Below are 21,146 nucleotides of genomic sequence, written 5' to 3' on the forward strand. Positions count from 1 at the left end.
TATTGTAACATCAACAGTTGTTTTGGCACCTTAAATAGAAAGCTAATCCTTTCACTTGGATGTGTGTAGACGATTGTGGGAGTGAGGATTCAAACTAAACTAGTTTTAATAATCTAGACCTTCTGTCATCTACCTTTGAGTTTAAACACCATTTTCAATGTGAAGAAAAGTGGTACAATGTGAATTTCATAAAGTGGAAGTCTTTTAAAATATAGTAAAGTCTCAACTGCCAATTTGTAAGTGATATCAGTTGTTCAGAATGAGATTAATCATCAGTTATTTGGCCTTACCATTAGCTGTCTTTGTCATGTGCTTAGTCATTTGTGTACTTACATCTTTGAGAATCATATAACAACTTCAGACATTTGGTAGGGTTTTTGAAGTAGATTTAAGATCCAAGAACATAGGAGGAAATGTCCAGAACTGGTATGGGCATGTGTAAATTTCACAGTGCTCTTGTGGAAGAGGTGGCTAGGAACCCTGGGATCTCTGCTTAGAAGACTGAGAACTCTGGAAGTTATAGATACAGAGCAGATGATACTGTGAGGGTGGTTGAGCACATACCCTGCTGTCATTCCTTTTCATCATTTATTCATTAACCAGCGTCTTCCTTCCGAATCACCAGTTTTGATAGGCTCTTTTTTCCTTTATAGACTTCACCTACGAGTGCATCATGATGATAAAAGATACGAGTGTGATGAATGTGGAAAAACATTTATTCGCCATGACCATCTTACAAAGCACAAAAAAATACATTCAGGTAAGCTGTATGTATTTGTGTTGCAGCTTCCACCACTGTTTTGGAAAAACACTGTCAGGAACAAACACAACAATGTTGCTTCTTGTTTATGTTGGCTGTAGTTTTAATACCTTAGCATTCGTTGACTACCTCTTGGTAATGCTGGTTTTACAGTCATTTCTGGAAAAGCATCTGGAAAAAGAAATAATCTTATGACATGTTCACTGAAATTTTAATCATTTGGCCACCCTTTGTGAATATAAAGCACATTTGAAAGTTTGGTTTTGGATTCATTTTCAGAATTACAGTTTGCTGTTGTGTTGATATGTGCAGCAAAGCTATTGGCATATCCCTGAAGAAACAACCTATTTCTCACTGTAATTGCTTTTGAGAAGTTGGTGGAAGTTTGATATTTTAAAGAGAAATTGTTGCAATTCGATATTAAAGTTTATGTTGTAATGAATTTTGAAATTTTATGTTTAGAAAAGAGTACCTTAATAACCCTGATCAATTTTTCAGATCTTTATAATGTATTTATCATTTTTGTATTCTGGGGATTTCTTTCATATTTTCCTCTCAGATTGATGTTCAGGAAGTACTAAGAGAGCCAACTATGTGAGCACAGTAATGGGGAAAGAGCGATCTCTATGAGCACAGTAGAACAGGTGATTATTATTATTATTATAAACATAATTAAATATAAAATATGTGACAGGTCATTTTCTCAGCGGTCTCAGTGAGGCAAATTGTGTTTACTTTAAGACATGTTGAAGGTCTATTGACATTTTGCATTGAAATTGTACAGTTTCATTTCTAGTAAGAAAATCTGAATTTCTAATATAGAAGCACATACATGTTAGTATTGAGACAGTGATGTTTAATGATCAAGCCTTTGTACCTAAATTTAATAATAGGTCACCTACTAGAATTTTCCATTGTATTTGTAATTTGGCTCATTGCAAATGTAAGAAATCCCCATAGATGAAAAATCTTTTTAAAGACAAAGATCTGAAAATGTTCAGGTCCTTTTTCTAAACAGTGAATTAGCTCATCTCAGTTTAATGTGTGTTCATTTGAGGTGTTTCATATCTAGATTATGGATCTTAAATATCCTGGGTTTGGAGTAATTTTATTTATCTTGTTCTGTTACATTAAAAGGTCAGGTTTGAAGTCTACCATGGAAGGCTACTGATTTCTTCTCCAAGTGAGCAAAGCATACACATTCATGAAATTAGGCATAGATTCTTTGAGTAAGGTATTTGAGTAAAGGATATAAGGGAAATAAGCCAGTTTAAAGGGTGGCTTTATTTGCTGTTATATTTCCCATATGCAGTCTTTGGACTTTTTTTTCTGGAAGAAGCAAAACTGAAATATATATTATGGTTTAAAAAAAATTGGGGATTTTGTTTTCAGGTGAAAAGGCACATCAGTGTGAAGAATGTGGGAAATGTTTTGGTCGTAGGGATCATCTCACTGTTCATTACAAAAGTGTACATCTTGGAGAGAAAGTTTGGCAAAAGTAAGTGAAAAAGCAAAATTTCTCATTATTGTATTGGCTGAATCTTGGCTGGAGAGAAGTTAGAAGTTTTTGTTCAGTTTGTTTACTTGGGGACAGTTCATTTGCTCTCATTTTCTTTTTTCTGCAGTCTTAAAAGAACTAGTGAAAAAATACTTTTACCATCTTGCTTTCACTTAATTTAAAGGCTGGTAGAAGATAGACATTGACTTTCACCTAAAGACTAATCATTTCACAGATATCTTAGTCCTCACAATTAAAATTCGATTTTGATATTAACCTAAAAATATTTATTAGACATTCCACTATACTGTCTACTGTGTTAATTTGGGGGCCAGTTAAGCATTATTTATATCTGTCTATAATAAAAATAAAGGATTTTTCTTTCCTTTTAATTTAGGCATGAAATTTACTTTGTTCTTAAGTTCTAATGTAGAATATGTTTTAGGTGAACTAATGAGTGCAGTGTTAACTTTGAATGCAGATTTTGAGGTTTTTACTGTTTCTTTTAATAAGGTTCAGTATCTATATTCTTAAATTGAATTATAATTTACTTGAAATGAAATTAACTTGTTTTAGTCTTGTAATCATCATCATCATCAAAATGGAGAATAGTTCCATTACCACAAAAGTTTTGCCTTGTCCCCTGCTTCTTATTTAGCCCAGCAATGATCTGTCTTTGTCCTTGGATTATTTCCTTTGTGTATTTAATAACTGATTAAAAGTTGAGTTGATTTAAGGCAGTTTGAAGTTAAATCCTAGGAAGTTTTTTTAAAGATTGTTTTGTTTGGTATGCATAGCTGGAAAAGGAAGACCAGAAACCAGCTCTGTGCTTCAGAAGTTTCCACACTGCTTCAGACTTCTGGGCCTTATGACATGGCAACTGGCTGTACTTATTAGCACGTAAATTATTTTTATTACTTATTCAAGTTATACAGAAATACTTAAACTTATTTATTTTCTTAGATATAAAGCAACATTTCATCAATGTGATGTTTGTAAGAAAATTTTTAAAGGGAAATCAAGCCTGGAAATGCATTTTCGGACGCATTCAGGTAAAACTTAGAGGGTTGTTTCTATGTATCTTGTATAATTTTCAGAAGTAAAATATGGCCATGTGTTACTCTTGTCTAACATTTTTAACATAATATTTTTACTTGTTATATTAAAGTTCCATCATGAGTAAGCAGTATTGTGGCCTTCTATTCTCATAAGAGAATAGAAGCTTCAACTTTCAAATCTAGGGAAAACTTCTTTTCCTTAGTGAATTTTCTTATTTTATTACTTATATTCTACTTTTCTGTCGCTTTATGGTTCTTCTGGTTTATTTATTTATTTTTTTGGAAGGCTTTGTTACCTGTTATTTATTTTTTCTTTTATTTATTTTCTTAATACTTCATTTATTATTTTTATTTTGTGTATAAGTAAGTGTATTGACTTCATGTATGTAAGTACACCCTTGTCCTGCAGTGCCCGGGGAAGTCAGAAGAGGGAGTTGAATCCCCTGGGACTGGAGTTACAGAACGTTGTTAGCCACCATGTATATACTGGAAACGAACCTCAAGTGCTCTGCAAGAGTAGCCAGTGCTCTTAACCTCTGAGTCATCTCTCCAGCCCCTATTTTCTCTTTTAAAAGATTCATGTAAATCTCACCTCATTATCTTGTTATGGGGTTATTATTGTATCAGTTTCTTTCCTATACAACCAGCTGTTGTTTTTAGGTAGTTATAATACTTTGTTTTACTTGCATTTTAAACACTGTCATTTTCTAAATCTTTTGTGCTCCTTAAGAATGAAGTATAGACTATATTGATTTTTCCCCTCATCTATTGTCTTTATCTTCACATAGAAAATTAATTTTTTTCTTAAAGCAAGCCCGTTTATGCACTTACAACTGCCTTTTTATTCAATTTGTATATATATATGTATATATTTTTTAGCTTTTACAAAAACTTTATTGAGAATTTCATACATGTATATAAGGTGTTTTGATCAAATCCATGCCCACTACCCCCCCCAACATTTCCCCCTCTGAAGAGGTAACCCTAAAATCTTTTAAGGATTAGATACAAGCTCCAAAAATTTTTGACATTTTTGGCCTTTGGAACAGAGTATGTTGATAATAGTCCCAAGGACATTTTGACTTTTAGCCAAGAAACTGGCTACTTTTCTTTGGGGTCTTTTTACCCTAACTGCCTAGCCAATTCCTACCTCCTATTCTTATCATAGTATCCTCTAAAGAGGTTACCCAAATTGCCAATAGGGAATCGGGATGCAGACCGCTCTAGCTTCTTCCATCCTGAACAGGGATGCAGGGTGAGGCAGTTGAAGTACCCCTTCAGTGGGTCTATCCAAAAGACTCCCAAATTGTATAACTCTTATCTCTAGGGGGAAAAGAACATCCTTGAATCATGAATAGGAGATATGAAGGAGAAGTAAAGGCAAGAGTAATTAGCATTACATGTTCTAGACAGAGAACTAGAAAAAAGTCAGAACAGGGCAATTTTCAAATGTTCATATGAAAGTCCACTGGAATTTCAGGTTCTTCCTCATTTTTCTTTTGTCTTCCAAGGCTGGACTAGTTGGCTGGGAAGAGTGGCTAGATATTCAGGTGAGGGTCAAGTGACCCTGCTTGACACTCCTTTAATGAATGAGCACAACTGTCAATAAGCCCAATTGTGACTATGTTTAGCGATCAGGCTCAGCCAAAGTTGTGATGATGGTAGATATTTTATGCAGAAGGGACTGCTGTATAGCATCATCTTATTAAAAGGACCTGGAATTTAAAAGGATTTGGTGCTAGGAACCACATATAAGGGAGAACATACTTCGTTTGTTTTTCTGAGTCTGTGTTACTTCACTTAGTATGACAGTTTTTATCTGGAAGAGAAAATTAAATGAAATAAAAAATGTTAGAATGGGACATAATTTGGACAGTCTAAATACAAGAGTTGGCAGTAAAGATTTATTACTGATACAATGATGTTGTTAAAAGCAAAATTATACCTTTTCAAATAAAAATTGTATAACATGCATAGGAATATAAATTGAGGAAAGCTCTGTTAATCTGTCTTTCACATCAGTTGTAAGCAAAAACTGAACAGAACTCATGAAAGAGATGGTGAATCTACAGAAAATTAAGACCATTGCTGATTTAATTTATAGCAATTGATTTGCAATTAGAGATATTGTAGTGTTAGCTCTGACTTTTTCATACTTGATTGGAATTAGGATCTTCTGCCCTTTGAGAGCTGAGGAAATGAACTCTCTTGCAGAATAAAGCAACTGCTGCTGCTATTATGGAACATAAAAGGAAGAGATAATCTAAAGGAAAGGTCAGCAAACATTTGTAAAGAGTCAGGTAATAAATATTTTAGGATATGCAAATCAGACTGTTTCTGTTGTAATCACTTAGCTGTGCTACTGTAGCACTAAACTTACCATACATATTGTTACAAGTTATGTAGCTGTATTCTAATAAAACTACAAAAGCAGTAAGCAGCCTACATTTGGCTAACGGAACATAGTTTGCCAGTTCCTAAAATAATCAGCCAGACCCCTAGACAGGACTTGACAGAGTGACTCCTTCAAAAACTGATTTCCTAGTTTTCCAAAATCCATAAATCCAGTTTTATCAGTGTATGAGAGTTATGAATATTCTGTGTAGTTTATGATGGCCGTTGAAAAGAAATTAACCCAATTTTCATCTTTTCAATTTACTTTTCTGAAAAATGAGGTCTTAGTATCTCTTGGTTAGAGTATCATTATCTAGGAAATAGAATTGCTAAATTTATCAGAAGGAAATTACCAATTAGGTAATATTTTATGGTAGGTTAAAATAGGAAATGGTGAAGGATATTGAACCATTTATCCTCATAGTAGTGACCAGCAGTGCTTCTTCGGTAACTGGAAGTTTTGTTCTCCCTGGGTAAATGGCAGACCGGAGTTTCCTAGAACCCGTATTAAAAAACCAGCTTTGATGTCACCCATTTTTAATCCCTGCACTGCGGGGTAGAGACAGGCAGATCCCTGGAGATCACGTGCTTGCTAGCCAGCTTAGGGTAGTTCAGAGCTTCAGGCCAGTGAGAGACTGTCTCAAACACTGAAGGAATGATACCCCAAGGTTCACCTCTGACCTTCACTAGTGTGTGCACATACCTGCATCCACATGAAATGCACACATATACAGAAACAATTTTGTTCTCTGGACTTTTTTTCTTCAGTCATGAAATACTGTATTATGTGTTGTTGGTTTGTGGAATCTCCTTAGTAGCTGATCTGTTAGAACTTCATTTCTTCAGGCAAGGTACAATATAGATTAGTTTCATTCTGGGCCCAGGTCAGAACACTATTGCTTAAATAAGTAAATGTAGTCATTACGTAGACAACAGCTTGCAAACTGTATGTGCTTAATAAATATTTGTTGATTACTTGAATTTATCTTTTCCAGTGACTAATTTCTAATCTTGTTTCAACTACAAAATTAGAAGAATTAGTTTGGAAGTTAGTAAAATTTTGTATAAATGACTTATTCTCAACCATTTCTTTTGCTTGTGCAAGCCTCAGAATGCTGAATATATTTTATATGATCTTCAACAGTTGCCTTGTTGAAATGTAATACAGTAGTTGGAATTGGCATAATGTTGACATTAGCTTTGATTAATTTTTAAAATTCATTGAAATTGTCCTTATAAATTATTTTTATTGGAAGATAGCACATAAAGTCACAAATCTTTATGAACAGCTTAGTCTATTTTTTTATGATGAACACATCAATGTAATCACTACCCATATCAAAATACAGAATACTAACGGAATGTCTGAAGCTTCCTTTGCAACTCCTCCTGGGAAGTAACCTTGAAAGATTCTGGCTATTTTGGTTGACAACACTAGAAATTAGTTTTCCCTGCTTGAATATCATATAATGGAATCTTACAGTATCTGTTCCTTTTCCATTTTTATGGTGGGAGAGGATCTGGCTTTTTGACCATTATTATGTGTGAAAATTTTCTCAGGCAATAGTTTGCTTCATTTACCAGCATATGTACTTACCATACTTGATGTACCCATTCTACTTTAAATATTATTGTCCATGGCTTTCCAGATACATACATTAGTTTTAGTATGTGTGTATGTACCTGGGATGCCTGGCTCATAAGATATCTGTACTTTCTACTTTAATTTTTATTTATTTATTTTATTTTATGTGTGTGAATGTCATGCCTGCATGTATGTAAGTGGACCCATGTTGTGCAGTGCCCAAAGAAGCCAGAAGAGGGTGTTTGATCCCTTGGAACTGGAGTTACGGACAATTGTTAGCTGCCACGTGGGTACTGGGAACTGAACCAGGGTCCTCTGTAAGAACAGCCAGTGTTCTTAACCACTGATCCATCTCTCCAGCCCCACTATCTACTTTAATGCACAAGTCTGTTTTTATTCATTTTTGATATGCAGACTGACTTTGTATACTGACTTTATTCCATGAACTTGGTAAATTGTTTTATTCATTTTTATAATACTTTTATTTTAGAATTTTTCTATGTATATAAACAGATCATCTGTGAATATTGATGGTCTCCTTTCTCTGTGCCATTTTTGTTTTTAAATGGAGTACATTTTGTTTACATCTCTAGTTCTATATAGATATAAACATTGATAGTAGACATCCATGTCTTATTCCTAAACTCAATGGAAATGCTTTTTAATAACTCAAAATTATATATGATGCTTTTGGTAGGTTTTTTTTTTAGTTAGGCTGTTTATTCCTAATATAGAATCATATGAATGAATACATGTTGATTATTAACAGATATTTTGTGCACTTATGGTGTCACTGTTAAATTTTTATTAAAATGGTGAATTATATTGATTTTTAAATGTTAAATCTGGCATTTCTGGAATAAAACCTGATGATTCCTGATTTATTATCCTGTTAGGCTCAATGATTAAGAGCACTTGCTGTGCTTATAAGGTCCTGAGTTTGAATCTCCAGCCTGTACCTAAAAAGCCAGACATGACCATGGGTACCTATAATTCCAGCCATTGGTAGTTGGGGACAGGTGGATCCTGAGGTCTCTTTGGCCAGCAAGCCTAGCCGAAATAGCAAGTTTCTGATTCAGTAAGAGATTTTCTTGGGGCCATAAGGTAGAGAACAATAGAAGATATCAGACTTTTTCCTCTAGCCTCTGATTCTTAGTGCGCGCGCGCGCACACACACACACACACACACACACACACACACACACAAAGATAGAATATATATGACTTGGGAGATCTATATATTCCTTTAGCTACCTGAATGCATTTGTGTAAAGTTGGCATGTTTAGAAGAATTTGAACTTGTTTATTTCATTGAAACACACACACTTGTACTAGTCTAGATTTTTTGAGTTTGTGGTATTGTTTAGAGGAAAAAAAATTTTTTTGAGTCACGGTCTTACTATGTAGCTCTGGTTGGCCTGGAATTCCCTATATAGAACATGCTAACCTTCAACTTACAGAGATCCACCTGCTTCTGTATCCCAAATGCTGGGATTGGAAGCATGTGCCACCATATGTAGCCTTTAGAAATTTTTTAAATTTTTGTGACAGAATCTCTTTGTAGCCCCAGCTGACCTAGAGGTTGCTATGTAGACCAGGCTGACTTCTATCTCACAGACATTTGCTTGCCTCTGCCTCCAAAGTACTGGGATTAAAGGCCTGCAACACAATGCCCAGCTGAGAAATAATTTTTCAAAAAAAAAATTTTTTTTTTTGTGTGTGTGTGTGTGTTTTCTTTTTTCAGTACTTGAGATGTGTTTTAACCCAGGGCCTTGCTCATGTTAAGCAAGCACTCTGCCATTGAGCTATGTCCTTAATAATTAACAGGTTTGAGTTTATATTTAGTGTCTACTTTCTATTGCTGTGGTAAAAACACTGACCAAAACCAATTTGGGGAGGAAAGGATTTATTTTATCTTATATTTCCCACGTCATAGTTCATCAAGGGAAGTCAGGGCAGGAACTTGGAGGAAGAACCTGGAGGCAGGAATTGAAGCGAGGAAGAACCTAGAAGTAGGAGTTGAAGCACAGATCATGGAGGAATGCTGCTCACTGGCTGCTCCCCTGGCTTGTGCACATACTGCTTTTTTATACAACTCAGGACTACTAGCCCAGGCTTGGCACTGCCCAGACTGGTCTGGGCCCTCCCATATTCACTCAAGAGTCAAGAAAATGCCCCACAGATATGGCCATAGACCAATCCAAAGGAAGCAATTCCCCAGTTGAGGTTCCCTCTACCAAGGTGTGCCGAGCTGATAACTGAAGCTATCCAGCACACTTAGTTTCTTTTGTTGCTTTAAGAGAACCTGTTTAATCTGAAATATCAGATCTGTTGACAATTTTTTTAAATGTTGGATTAATTGGTTGATTGATTATAGAATCTTTAGTGATAACCATTTTTTATTAACAGCATATTTTTTTCTATTCTGGAGAAATACGGATTAAATTTTTAAAGAACCAGTAGGCCTAGCCTATTTTTCTCTTTGTTGATGTATGTTTCATTTTTGCTTTTGTTCTGCCTTTAGTTTTTTGTGTGTGTGTTTCTGTCTTGTCATAGCATCTTTGTATGGCTAGAATTTTTTTCTGTATTTTAATTTACCCTGTAGGCACAGCTTCAATTACATTCCATACTCCACAAGTTTTGTTTTGTATTTCCAGTATAATTTAGTTAAAATATTATCTTAACATCTGTTCATATTCTTCTCACGATTTATTTAGAATTCCATTTCTCAGTTACTAAATATTTGGGGTTTTCCAAGCATACTTATGTTATTGATACCTAGCTTAATTTACTCTTCTTAGAAGAGAACACATTCAGTTGGTCAAACAGTCTCCATTTTATTGATTTTTGTTTTTATTTTATAAATTACTGAGAAATCTTTGTTAAAATCTCTAACCATTGGGGTCAAATTTCAAGTCATCATTGTAGATTTTCTGTTTCTCCTTTTGATTTCTTTTGATTTTTTAATTTATATATTTTGAGGCTGTATATTTAGATATGGCTAACTTTCATATATTTCTGTTTTCATTTCTCTGTTTATGATTATAAAAATGATGTGTTTATGATGGGATAAGCCAGCACTAATGGACAATATTGTTGCTGTTATTCTTCCCCCCTCTTCCGCTCTTTCTGAAGACCTGTGCTTAAAATTTGTCTTTGAGGCTGGGCATGGTGGCCCACACTTTTAATACCATTCCCAGGAGGCCAAGGCAAGCAGATATCTATGAGTTCAAGGCTAGTCTGGTCTACATAGTCATTTCTAGGCCAGCCAGGGCTACATAGTGAGGCCCTGTCTCAAAATAAATAAATTAAATTAAATTAAATAAATAAAAAATGTATTTGGGGCTTTACTTTGTCTTGTAGTATAGTGATGTTGTCTTTACTTAGGATTTTTAGTTCAATTATATGTGAGCTCTCATTTGTTTATATAATATGTGAGTTCTCATTTTTTATGTGTAAATCCGTCATCATGTTATATCTGGCATCTGTTTCTGATGCTTTCTTATGTCTTCACTTCCTTTATAATCAAGTGCTTATTGCCCTTTCCCCTTCAGTTAGTTTACTAATGCTATGCTCTTATATTATTCTTCTAGTAGTTACCCTGAGAGTGTTACTATTGGTCGGGGTCTGGGCTGGGTGTTTCCAGGTTCTTGGTCTTGTATCCAAAGAATTGAAAATAAAAACGCAACACAGAGTTGCAAAGGGAGCAAGATAATTTTATTTGGAGCTAAGTCATAGTACATATTAAAGAAAGTTATGCTGTCAAGATTGACAGCAGGCCACATGAGTGAAGATACCCAGGGGCCTTTTTTTATTATTGTTCAGGGGCTTCCCTTTTGGAGTTCAAGACGAGGAGGAATTAGTTACTAAGGGGTGTAGTTTGGCTGGTAGATTAGGTTATACATTCATTGTTCCTACTGCAAATTTCCCTTCCCATATTGCACCTGATTTTAATCATATGTGTGCCTAATTATACATAGGCATAACATGGTAAATAGATTCTCCCTAAAAGTTTAGTAGTCACAGTTTGTTCAAGGTTGCCAGTGTATGCAGCCTGGTGCACCTGTGGGGTGGAGAGGGTTCCAAGTTTGCTAGGTGCGTTGTTGGAGAGGGGTGTATGTGCACAGTACATGCAGAAGTGCATTATTTCAGGAGCGGGAATATGTATAATCCAAACCCAGATAGGGTCTCAGGTACTAAAGTCTCCTGTGCTTGCTTGCCTCTCAGGAGCTGTGTGCACTTTAACATTGTTCTGCTCTTTAGGAATGACAAATTTAACATCATCACTTTCCAGGGAGTGCAAATACTTTATGATACCCTTGCCTTCCTCACCTTCATTTATATATATTTTAATTTCATATGTGCTTTAACAGTATATAAGGCATCTAAGGCTTCGTGCGGCACTAATAATTGAACCTAGGGCCTTTGAGCATGCTAAATAAGTGCCGTGCTGCTGCTACACTCCCAGCTGAAGGTCAACTACACATTAACCTTACTGTTCATTCCTTGTATTTCTATTCTTATTGTTTCCTTTCACCTAAAAACACAGAATTCTCTATACTTTTATTTATCTGAAAGAGATTTAATTTTACTTTTTGGAGGATTTTTTAACTATGAATTTATTTTTTTTAACTTATATTTAGTTTTTAAAAATTTATTGCTGCACGTAATTCATCGCATGCATTACGCATAAAATATCCTGTGGGCAATAATAAATATGATTTATAAGGTCAACTGACTTGGTGGGAAGGGGAGGTGTGACTATAACTTGCCAGTATAGTGGTAGGAGGACACTTCCAGGTAACACTGTACACCTTCCTCCAGCTCTTACATTCTTTCCACCAACCTCTTCTGAAAAAAGTCCCTGGGCCTTGGAGGGGGTGGTAAGTGTGGGATGATCTTCCTCCCATTGTGGCAAGGTTCTGATACCACAAAGAGGCTGGATCTAGGCACTCTCCTTAAGGATGAATTTGTACTAGTAGTTATCTTTTTTCTTTTTGAGGCAAGATGTCATTATATAATCAAGGCTGGCTCCCAACTGATGATCTGCCTTATCAGGCTCCCAAATACTAGAATCATAGCTATGAGCCATCACACCCAGCTTAACAGTTATTTTCTCACAGCATTTAAAATATTCTACTTTTCCTTTTAAAGTTTTTCTTTCTTTTTTTTAAAGTTTGTTGTCTGTGTTCTTTTTGTTCATTTGAAGGAAACATCTCCTTTGCTTTTCCAAATTTTTCTTTATCTTTGGATTTCAGTAGTTTTATTATGTTGTGACTTGTTATGTTTGTGTGTGTGTGTGTGTGTGTGTGTGTGTGTGTGTGTGTGTGTGTGTGTGTTTTGTCAAGGTTGTAGACCTTACTACAGCTGCAGCTTGGTTGTCTTCTGTTCATGAAGATTCTCGGCTGTGCTCTCTGCTGACAAAACTTTGGTTTTATACTCTCTCGTCTATTTAGGACTCTCACTGTGTATGTGTGTTAGACCTTTCTACTTGTTTTATATCTGTCTTGCTCTTTTCTGTATTTTTCATTCTATTTTTCTATGTGTTGCTAACTAGACACTTTCTACCTAGGTGATTTAACTTCTTTTTTATTGATCACTTCTGTGGCGTCTAATTTGCTATTAAATCAATCTATTAATTTTTCAGGCCATTTAGTTAATTTACCTTTTCTAGAGTTTCCTTCTTTCATCAGAAGGAAGATTCTGTTTTTTTGATGAAATTTTCTTTGCCTAGTTAGGTGTGGTGGCACACACCTGTGAGCCTAGCATTTGGGAGAATGAGATAGGAGTTCAAGGTCATCCTAAGCTACGTAACAAGTTTGAGGCCAGCCTGGGCTACATAATAGCCCTCTAGAAAGGGTAAGTTTTGTGTTACTTCATGTCTCACTTCCACTCTAATGACATCAGTAATACTGTTACTCAGAAACAAGAAAGTTCCCATGGGCTGCAGAGTACTAAGCAATAATATTTTTAAACTAGTGTTGCAGCCTATAGATATAATCTCTTGTTTTTTTCAGGAAAATTGATATCTTAAATAGAGGCGAACATAATGATATTAATGAACCCACATAACAATGTGTAATCTCACTTGGTTTTCAAATATGTCTTTACATCTGTAGCAATATTACCATCTTCTGATGTTATAAATTACTGTAAACTTAGCAGCCTAAATGATACAGGTTTATGATTCTGCAGTTTGTTAGGTCAGAATAAGTAAATATAGGTGTCAGTGAAGCTGTATTTCTTGGAGGGGAGGGTTCTCTAAAAGAAGACTCCTGCTTTTTACCCATGGGGTAGATTTCAAGACTGAGTTACAAAAACAGGACCAACATTCTAGTTTCCTTGCTACTGGTAGGCTGAGATTCTTTCATAGATTTTGGTAGCCTCTTTCTTGATTTCTGGCTCCCTTCTGTTTTCAAATTTAGAGTGAGTTCTCCTATCACATCTGACCTATCCTTTAGTTATCATCTTCTTTAAAGACCTGTAGGGACTGGAGAGATGGCTCAGTAGTTAAGAGCACTAGCTGCTCTTGGGAGAGGACCCGGGTTCAGTTGTGAGCATCCACATGGTGGCTAACAATCATCTGTAACTCGAGTTCCAGGGGATCTGACACCCTCTTCTGTCCTCAGTGGGCATTGCACACACATGGTGCACTTACATATGTACAGGCAAAACACTCATACACATAAATAATAAAAAAGTTTAAAGACAGTTGCAATTATAGTTGGCCACTTCAATAATCCAATTAATCCACCCATTTCAGAGCCTTAACTTTAAACACACTGCAAAGTTTTACTGTGTAAGGTAACATATTCATAGCTTCTGTGGATTAGAACATCACATGTATTTTAGGGGCTGGAGAAATGACTCAGCAATTAAGAATACTTGCTGGTCTTAGAGAGGACCTGGGCTCAGTTCTCAGCACTCACACAGCAACTCATAACTGCATATAACTACAGTTCCAAGAGATCCAATGCTCTCTAGCCTCCATTGGTAACTGGAGTCACATGCTGTACATAAACTACCTCAGGCACACATACACACACATATAAAAATAAATTTAAAAGGTCTTTAGACAAGAATGGGTGTCTTTTAGGGGATATTATTCTTTCTAGCACTTTGGCTGTTCTAGGAATTTTTAATGTTTTATGTAAAAATCAAAATAAAGCTACATTGTGAGAACCTAACTGCAGAGGAACTGAAAATTGATTTAACTTCCTTATTCTTTTTTTCTGATGAGTTTTTTTAGATGTTGGTGTCTGTCTAGAGATAACTGTTAACTGCATTTTGTTCTGATCCAAAGAACAAAGTTAATCAGAGTTGGTGTTTCGATTTTATTTTTCTTAGATGAAAGGAATTCACATGTTTCAGCTTAACAAACATTTTGGGGGTTTTAGTGGTAGTAAAGTAATAGTAATAGCCAAGGTTATAGTTAAGCAGTTATCATGCCTGGGTACAGTAGTAGTGCTATTGTTATTTCATGTTACTGGTGGGGAAACCAGGCTTAAAAATTGGGTAGCTGTTTAATGTTTGGGTAGTAAGTAGTTTATCCAGAATTTAAGCCTAGATTGTTTTGATGTTTAACTCATTCTCTATCTCTTTTGGTTTTTTGTCTGTTTGCTTTTGTTTTGTTTGTTTGTACTGTGCTATCTTCATTTGTGATGGCATACAATATTACTGTTCTTGTTTTTGTCTTTTGTCTTTATTGAGTCAGGGTCTCCTCGTAGCCCCAATTCGCCTGGAACTTACTGTGGAGACCAGGCTGGCCTTGATCTCTCAGAACTTTGCCTGCCTCTGTCTTCAGAGTGCTGGGATTAAAGGCATGCACCCCCACACTCAAGCTCTTACGTTTGTATTGATAAGCCTATGGAAAATATGCTACTTAATTACCATCTTATCAAGTGGGTAATATTTAACATTAATTTTATTTTTGTTCATACAGGTGAAAAACCATACAAGTGTCAAATTTGCAATCAGTCTTTTAGAATTAAGAAAACTTTAACAAAACACCTGGTTATTCACTCTGATGCTCGGCCTTTCAACTGTCAGCACTGTAATGCAACATTTAAGCGGAAAGACAAGCTGAAATACCACATTGACCATGTTCATGGGATAAAATCTCCTGACGACTCTCTCAGTACTTCTGAGGAAAAACTTGTGTCTTTGCCAGTAGAGTACTCATCTGATGATAAAATCTTTCAAGCAGAAACAAAACAATATCTGGATCAGCCCAAAGTTTATCCTTCAGAAGCCAAAACTGTGTTACAGAATGTGTCTGCCGAAGTATGTGTTCCAGTAACATTGGTTCCAGTTCAGATGCCAGACACGCCCAATGAGCTGGTGCATCATACTACCACACTTCCACCATCTTCCCATGAGATCCTGCCACCACAGCCACAATCCACTGATTATCCACGGGCAGCGGATTTAGCTTTTCTGGAAAAATACACTCTTACTCCTCAGCCTGCAAATATAGTTCACCCTGTTCGACCTGAACAAATGCTAGATCCTAGAGAACAGTCTTATCTTGGAACATTACTAGGCCTTGATAACACTACTGCTGTTCAAAATATGTCCACTAGCGAGCATCATTCATGAGTGAACATTCCATAGGCCTTTTGATGGTTATGTGCTAATGATAGCCAAAAGCTACTGGTTTCCAAATTAGTGGAGCTTCAGGTTTTCATTTTCTCTATCTCAAGTTCTCAGAAAAGCTTCAAATCAAGAAAGTATATGTTTCTATTGACTGAATATCTGGACACATTTTGACATAATATTTGAAGTATAATTTTTGTGAATTTTTTTTAAAGACCCAAATGCTAATTTTTGATGGGTTTTCAAACTTTTCAAGATTGTTAGCTGCTGACATGAAGCATGGTGGTATTTTTAAAATCACCAGTGGAATTTATTTTTTCTTTTTTTTAGACAGGATTTCAGTCTGTAGCCCAGAGTGGCCCCAAATTTGTGGCAGTTCTCCTGCCTTAGCTAACCAAGTTCTGGGATTTCAGGCATGAGCCCCCAAGCCCAGTCTTTCTTCCTTAGTGGCCTCTTTTCTCCTTTTCTCACTTTGAAATTGAGTTTAGGAATCACATAGCCTATAAGAAAGAATGTAAGAGCATGTTAATAATTGCAGCTGTTTCTTACATTAATTTAAACTTCATTATTTTATCCAGATTTTACAAACATATTAATGTAAGAAAGTTTTGGATAATTCTATATTATTATTTATCCATTATTTTTGTCGTTATACTTTGGGCTTTTGACAATGAATATGAGTTTAACATGTTAAATGAAATGAAGGATTGTTATTTTAATCTAGGTCATTGGGTCTTATCTCTACTCAATGATGAATAACAAATGCAAACATAGATCTACACATGAAATTACCAAGTTGATTATATCTTAAAAGAAAAATATGACAATTTTAACTAGATATCTTCAAGATATGTGCACCATTTTATTTCATATTTTACTTCACATTATGCTACAGCATCTACATATCTGTAAAGAGGGGACAGTTAAAACTAAGCTAACGACACTTAAACGGTATACTTTGAGTTTCATCTGACTGACTGAAACTGGGAAACAGAATGTAGATATTTCATGTATAATCATTAGAAAAAATTCCAAATGCATTCTCAAATTTGTACCTAGTTTATTTTTCACTTGAATGGAACTACTATGTGTATACAGATTTACATTCAATCTAGGGTTTTTTTGTTTGTTTGTTTGTTTTTTTAATACTTTTGAGACAGGGTTTCCCTATAGCCCCAGCTGGCCTGGAACTCACTTTGTAGACCAGGCTACCTCCTGAGTGCTGGGATTAAAGGCATGTGATACCATGCCTGGCTTCAATCGATCTTTACTTTTACTTTTATATGAGCCTCATGTCTAATTATCTTTGATTCTTATTTTTGAATGAGACACTAGTTAAGGGCTTTGTGAAAGAAAATATCAATTACAAGAAAACCTCAGTGATTAAATTAATTGAAGAGAAAGTCTGCCAAAATTATAAAATACCTTTAAAGATGTGCACTTTGCATTTTTTTTAACTTAATTGAAACTTAACCTAGAATGAGGTTTTCCTAGTGGGGTTGCTTGAGGGATAGACTAGGCAGGGCTGATTTATTATCAGCATGCAGTTGTATGTAAACTACTGGAAAGATAGCAATTTAAATTTTTTTCTATTTTGATTTTGTTTACACTCCTAATTGCTTTAAGCACTTTTTTGTGTGTAAACTATAAAGTCTGGCCTGGCCCTTGTGGGGGAAAAATATCACAAAAAAAGAATGAACTTTTAGTGAATGAAATTTAATCATTAAGGAGGAAACTATTTGAAGCACTTAAAAAATAAAGGTACTTTATAGGAACATTTGCCATATTAGTTATCAAAGAACATGTTGAGAATTGAGGCAGTTAACCAAAGTAGTGATATCAATAATAAAGCCAACCTGAGTTTTGCCTCACTTATCAAAGTTTGGATGTAATTATCTTAGGACCAGTAGACATAATTTTCTACTATTTCTTATTTTAGAAGAATTCTTACTTGCTTGGTGTGGAAATGTTATATTGGGGTACTTAATGATTAAGCCTTGACTGTATGAGGTACTATCACATCTGTTAAAAATATATCTTTATGATTTTTATCATAAAGGCAGATAAGACTTTAACTAAATATCATACTGAAATGAAAACAAATCACACCTAAAAATATACTCTGCCATAGAAATAATGTAGAAAACTTGGACTTAAAGAAGGCAAATGGTATATGTGGTATGTATGTGGTATATTTGGTGGCAGAAAAAGGATACTCCATTTTCACATTGAAAAGAATACTTTGCTTTTTTGAAGGTGTCTAAGGTTCTTTCAGTAACGATGCTCTTAACACTTTATATGATTTAATTTTAGAAGTTGATTTATATAGAATTTTTCAAGCATATAGCTCTTATGTAAAGTGAAATACAATTGTATTTAGTTATTATTATAGATAGACCTGAATAGTGGTTTACTGGTTTCTAAAATATTTCCACACTGTCTGATTGGAACCTCATAACCTGTTCTGAAATAGATGGGGCATGATACATTTCTGCTGTACAAAGAAAGTGTCTGAGGCTAAAGTGAAGGGACTCCGTTAAGCTCATGTAGCAGAACTGTTGCAGGGAAGAAGGACCAATGTAGCATTAATGAATGCTACTGTGTGCTAGGCACCATGTTCTCTCAAGCCCAGCATAGTCTGCAAGGTAGGCACTATAATACTTACGAAGAAATGGGTAAACAGAAGTATAGTAACATGAAAATCAACCTGCCCCCTCTAGTTTTCAAAACTATCAGAACATGAATTTAGGTAAACTGAATGTATATTAACTTTTGAAGCTGCCACAAAAATCATAAAATGAGGCCTACTCATTTTAGTTGACCTTTCTGTAACTCTAAAATCATTTATTTTGTAACTTTGTTTAAAAATTTGAATCTCATGACTAAGGCTAGTCTCATTGTGAATATTTTATTTTGTGAGTATAATTTATTGTTTTAAATTAATTTTTCATAGCAGTTCTCACTTAATCTGTAAATTGACTAAGTTATTGAGTGCAGAAATTTATTAACTTACTTGGTTCTGACTTAAATGCACCAAAGATTTTTAATAGGTATTGAATAGCTAAAAAGAATTTAAATTCTTTGTAGTTTAAAGATATATTTGTCCAAAGAAGCACAGTTGAAGTCCTGGGATGATGGATTTTTAAAAATTGTTAGTCTGAATACTGAGATTAAGTATTAAATGTTTGTGTTTATGTGTATTAAAGTAAGAGCAGAGGAAAATACTCTGGGAACAGTCATACTGACCAACCACAAGTTAGGTACTCACTTTTCCTCACTTTAATTGAATGTTGGTTTTTAGTGAACACTATTAATTGTTGAATAATAAGCTTATATTTTACACTACATTATACAGATAATTTCTGCCTTAGATTTTTTTACATCAAGTCGAGGTTATTTTTATAAGAAACTCTACCTTGTTCTGGCAGCCTAAATACCATTTAGGGTTAGGGTTTGTTCCTCATGCCAGCAAGATATCCTAACCTACTACAAAAGTAGTAAACTTTTCTTGCTTTTAATTTAGACATTTATTGCTGGGAAAAGAGGAATAAAAAGAGCATATTTAAATTGGTGCTTTTAATAAGTGACTGCCTTTTTAAGTGATGGCAGCATAAAAAAAGTATACTAATTTCTCTCAACCTTAAAATGTGTCAAAACATCTTTATAAAGTGTTAAGGGCTAATATCATTCATCGTTTTTAACTCAGTAATCATGGGCTAATTAAACATAATTAAACTGGTGTGTTTATGAGCTTGAATTTTCTTCTACCATATTGCTCTAGTCTATTATTGACATGAGGTTAGGTTTGAGCATTAGTTTTTGAGAGAGTCCTTTCATACCATCTTTTCTGGGTTGAATACTTAATATGTTTTCAGTTTTGTAGCTGCTTAGAGTTTATTCCCCTGCCTAGATTGTACTGGTCAATAAATTACTTGTTTTATTTTATGGTTCCTAGTCTTATGTTTCTGTTGCCTGCTGGCTGGGCAACAATTCTTTTAGGTTGCTTTATGGTAACTTAGAAAAATTGGCATTAGTAGGTGTGAACATTTGTTTTTATGATTTGTGTATCAGCTTTTTAAGTCTCTACTGTGGCCTTTATTAACTACAAGTCACTCTTGGGCCTGTCTGGAAATGCTTATTAGAAGAACCTGACACTTGTTTGTGTCCCACTTGTTTCTCTCCATCTCTGTTCCCTCTCCTTTAAATAATCTGTTGCCATACGTACCCAGCTCTGCCTTGAAGACTTCTTAGTTGAGTTGGTCTAAAACTGAATATGAGGTAAGGGTTCGCAAAGAGCTGCTCATTGGGAGCAGCAACATCCCAGTCCATACAGAGCTTGAGTTCATGACTCAGGAATAATGTGACTTTTAGGCAAAGTCATGTTTGGATATTCTAAGATTTGGTGCCAAATTTAAAATGACTGAAAATGCATTCCTTAATAAGTAGCATTTCTAAGTCTTTAATTATGTTAAATGTTACTCGCTGTTAACATGAATAATGAATGAGAATAATTTTCTAAACATATATCGGAACTAGACAGTTTTATATATCCTACCCATTTCTTTCACACATTCACCTTAGTATAGCCTGTGTGGGTTCTTTTTTTTTTTTTTTTTTTTTTTGGTGGCGGGGGTGGGGGGATGTCCTCTTTTGTTTCCTATGAAATTTTTACTTAAGATACTTTTCCTTATAATGTTAGCATGCTTTTTGAACTTTCTCTTTGGAGGTAGCATCAGTATGATAGAAGCAATAGGATTAGGTACCTGGGAAGGGGAGAGGAGGAACAGCGTGTTTATCTTTTTACTTCCTGTATATTGCTCTTAGGTCTCTGACCTTTGAAAGATCCCAAAACCATTTAGTCTCTGCAGGCACTTATTTAGAGAGAATAAGAATTTTATTTAGAGAATAGATGTTACTCAAAGATGAAAACCTCCTTTTTAAAAGAAAATTCAAACTCTTAGGTAAAGAAAAGTAATTTCAGTGCTTGCATTACTGATGCAGGTTCTAACCCATTCTTGAATGAAGAGCATGTACACATCTCTGTTACTGTGCCTCTTTGTTTGATATTCCTGCTTGCGTAAGTTGGATAATGGACTGCGATGTAATTATAAAGTTTTTATTCCTTCTAACAATCACTTTTATCCCTATAAGTAAAACTGTATTACAGTTGATGAGTGTGACTGCCAAAAAGTTATACAAGCTGGGTATTTAGCTGCTCCATGTTGTGTAAAAACTTCTGTATAAGGAGATTGATGA

General features: G+C 34.9%; 1 protein-coding gene across 2 annotated transcripts in view; it reads left to right on the plus strand.

Annotated features, from left to right (window-relative positions):
• The window catches only part of Zbtb41 (zinc finger and BTB domain containing 41), a 41,418-nt gene extending 20,313 nt beyond the window's left edge, over positions 1-21,105 (plus strand). For both annotated transcript variants that reach the window (XM_029562793.1, XM_008831571.3), the window contains exons 8-11: positions 654-760; positions 2,153-2,258; positions 3,222-3,310; positions 15,238-21,105. In XM_029562793.1, coding sequence (XP_029418653.1) covers positions 654-760; positions 2,153-2,258; positions 3,222-3,310; positions 15,238-15,893 — 958 coding nt within the window. In that variant the 3' untranslated portion in view covers positions 15,894-21,105. The remainder of the gene's footprint in view (positions 1-653; positions 761-2,152; positions 2,259-3,221; positions 3,311-15,237) is intronic.
• The last annotated feature ends 41 nt before the right edge of the window (positions 21,106-21,146 follow it).

Source organism: Nannospalax galili, unplaced genomic scaffold (genome assembly GCF_000622305.1).
Source record: "Nannospalax galili isolate Female #2095 unplaced genomic scaffold, S.galili_v1.0 scaffold955, whole genome shotgun sequence".
Classification (NCBI taxonomy): Eukaryota; Metazoa; Chordata; class Mammalia; order Rodentia; family Spalacidae; genus Nannospalax; species Nannospalax galili.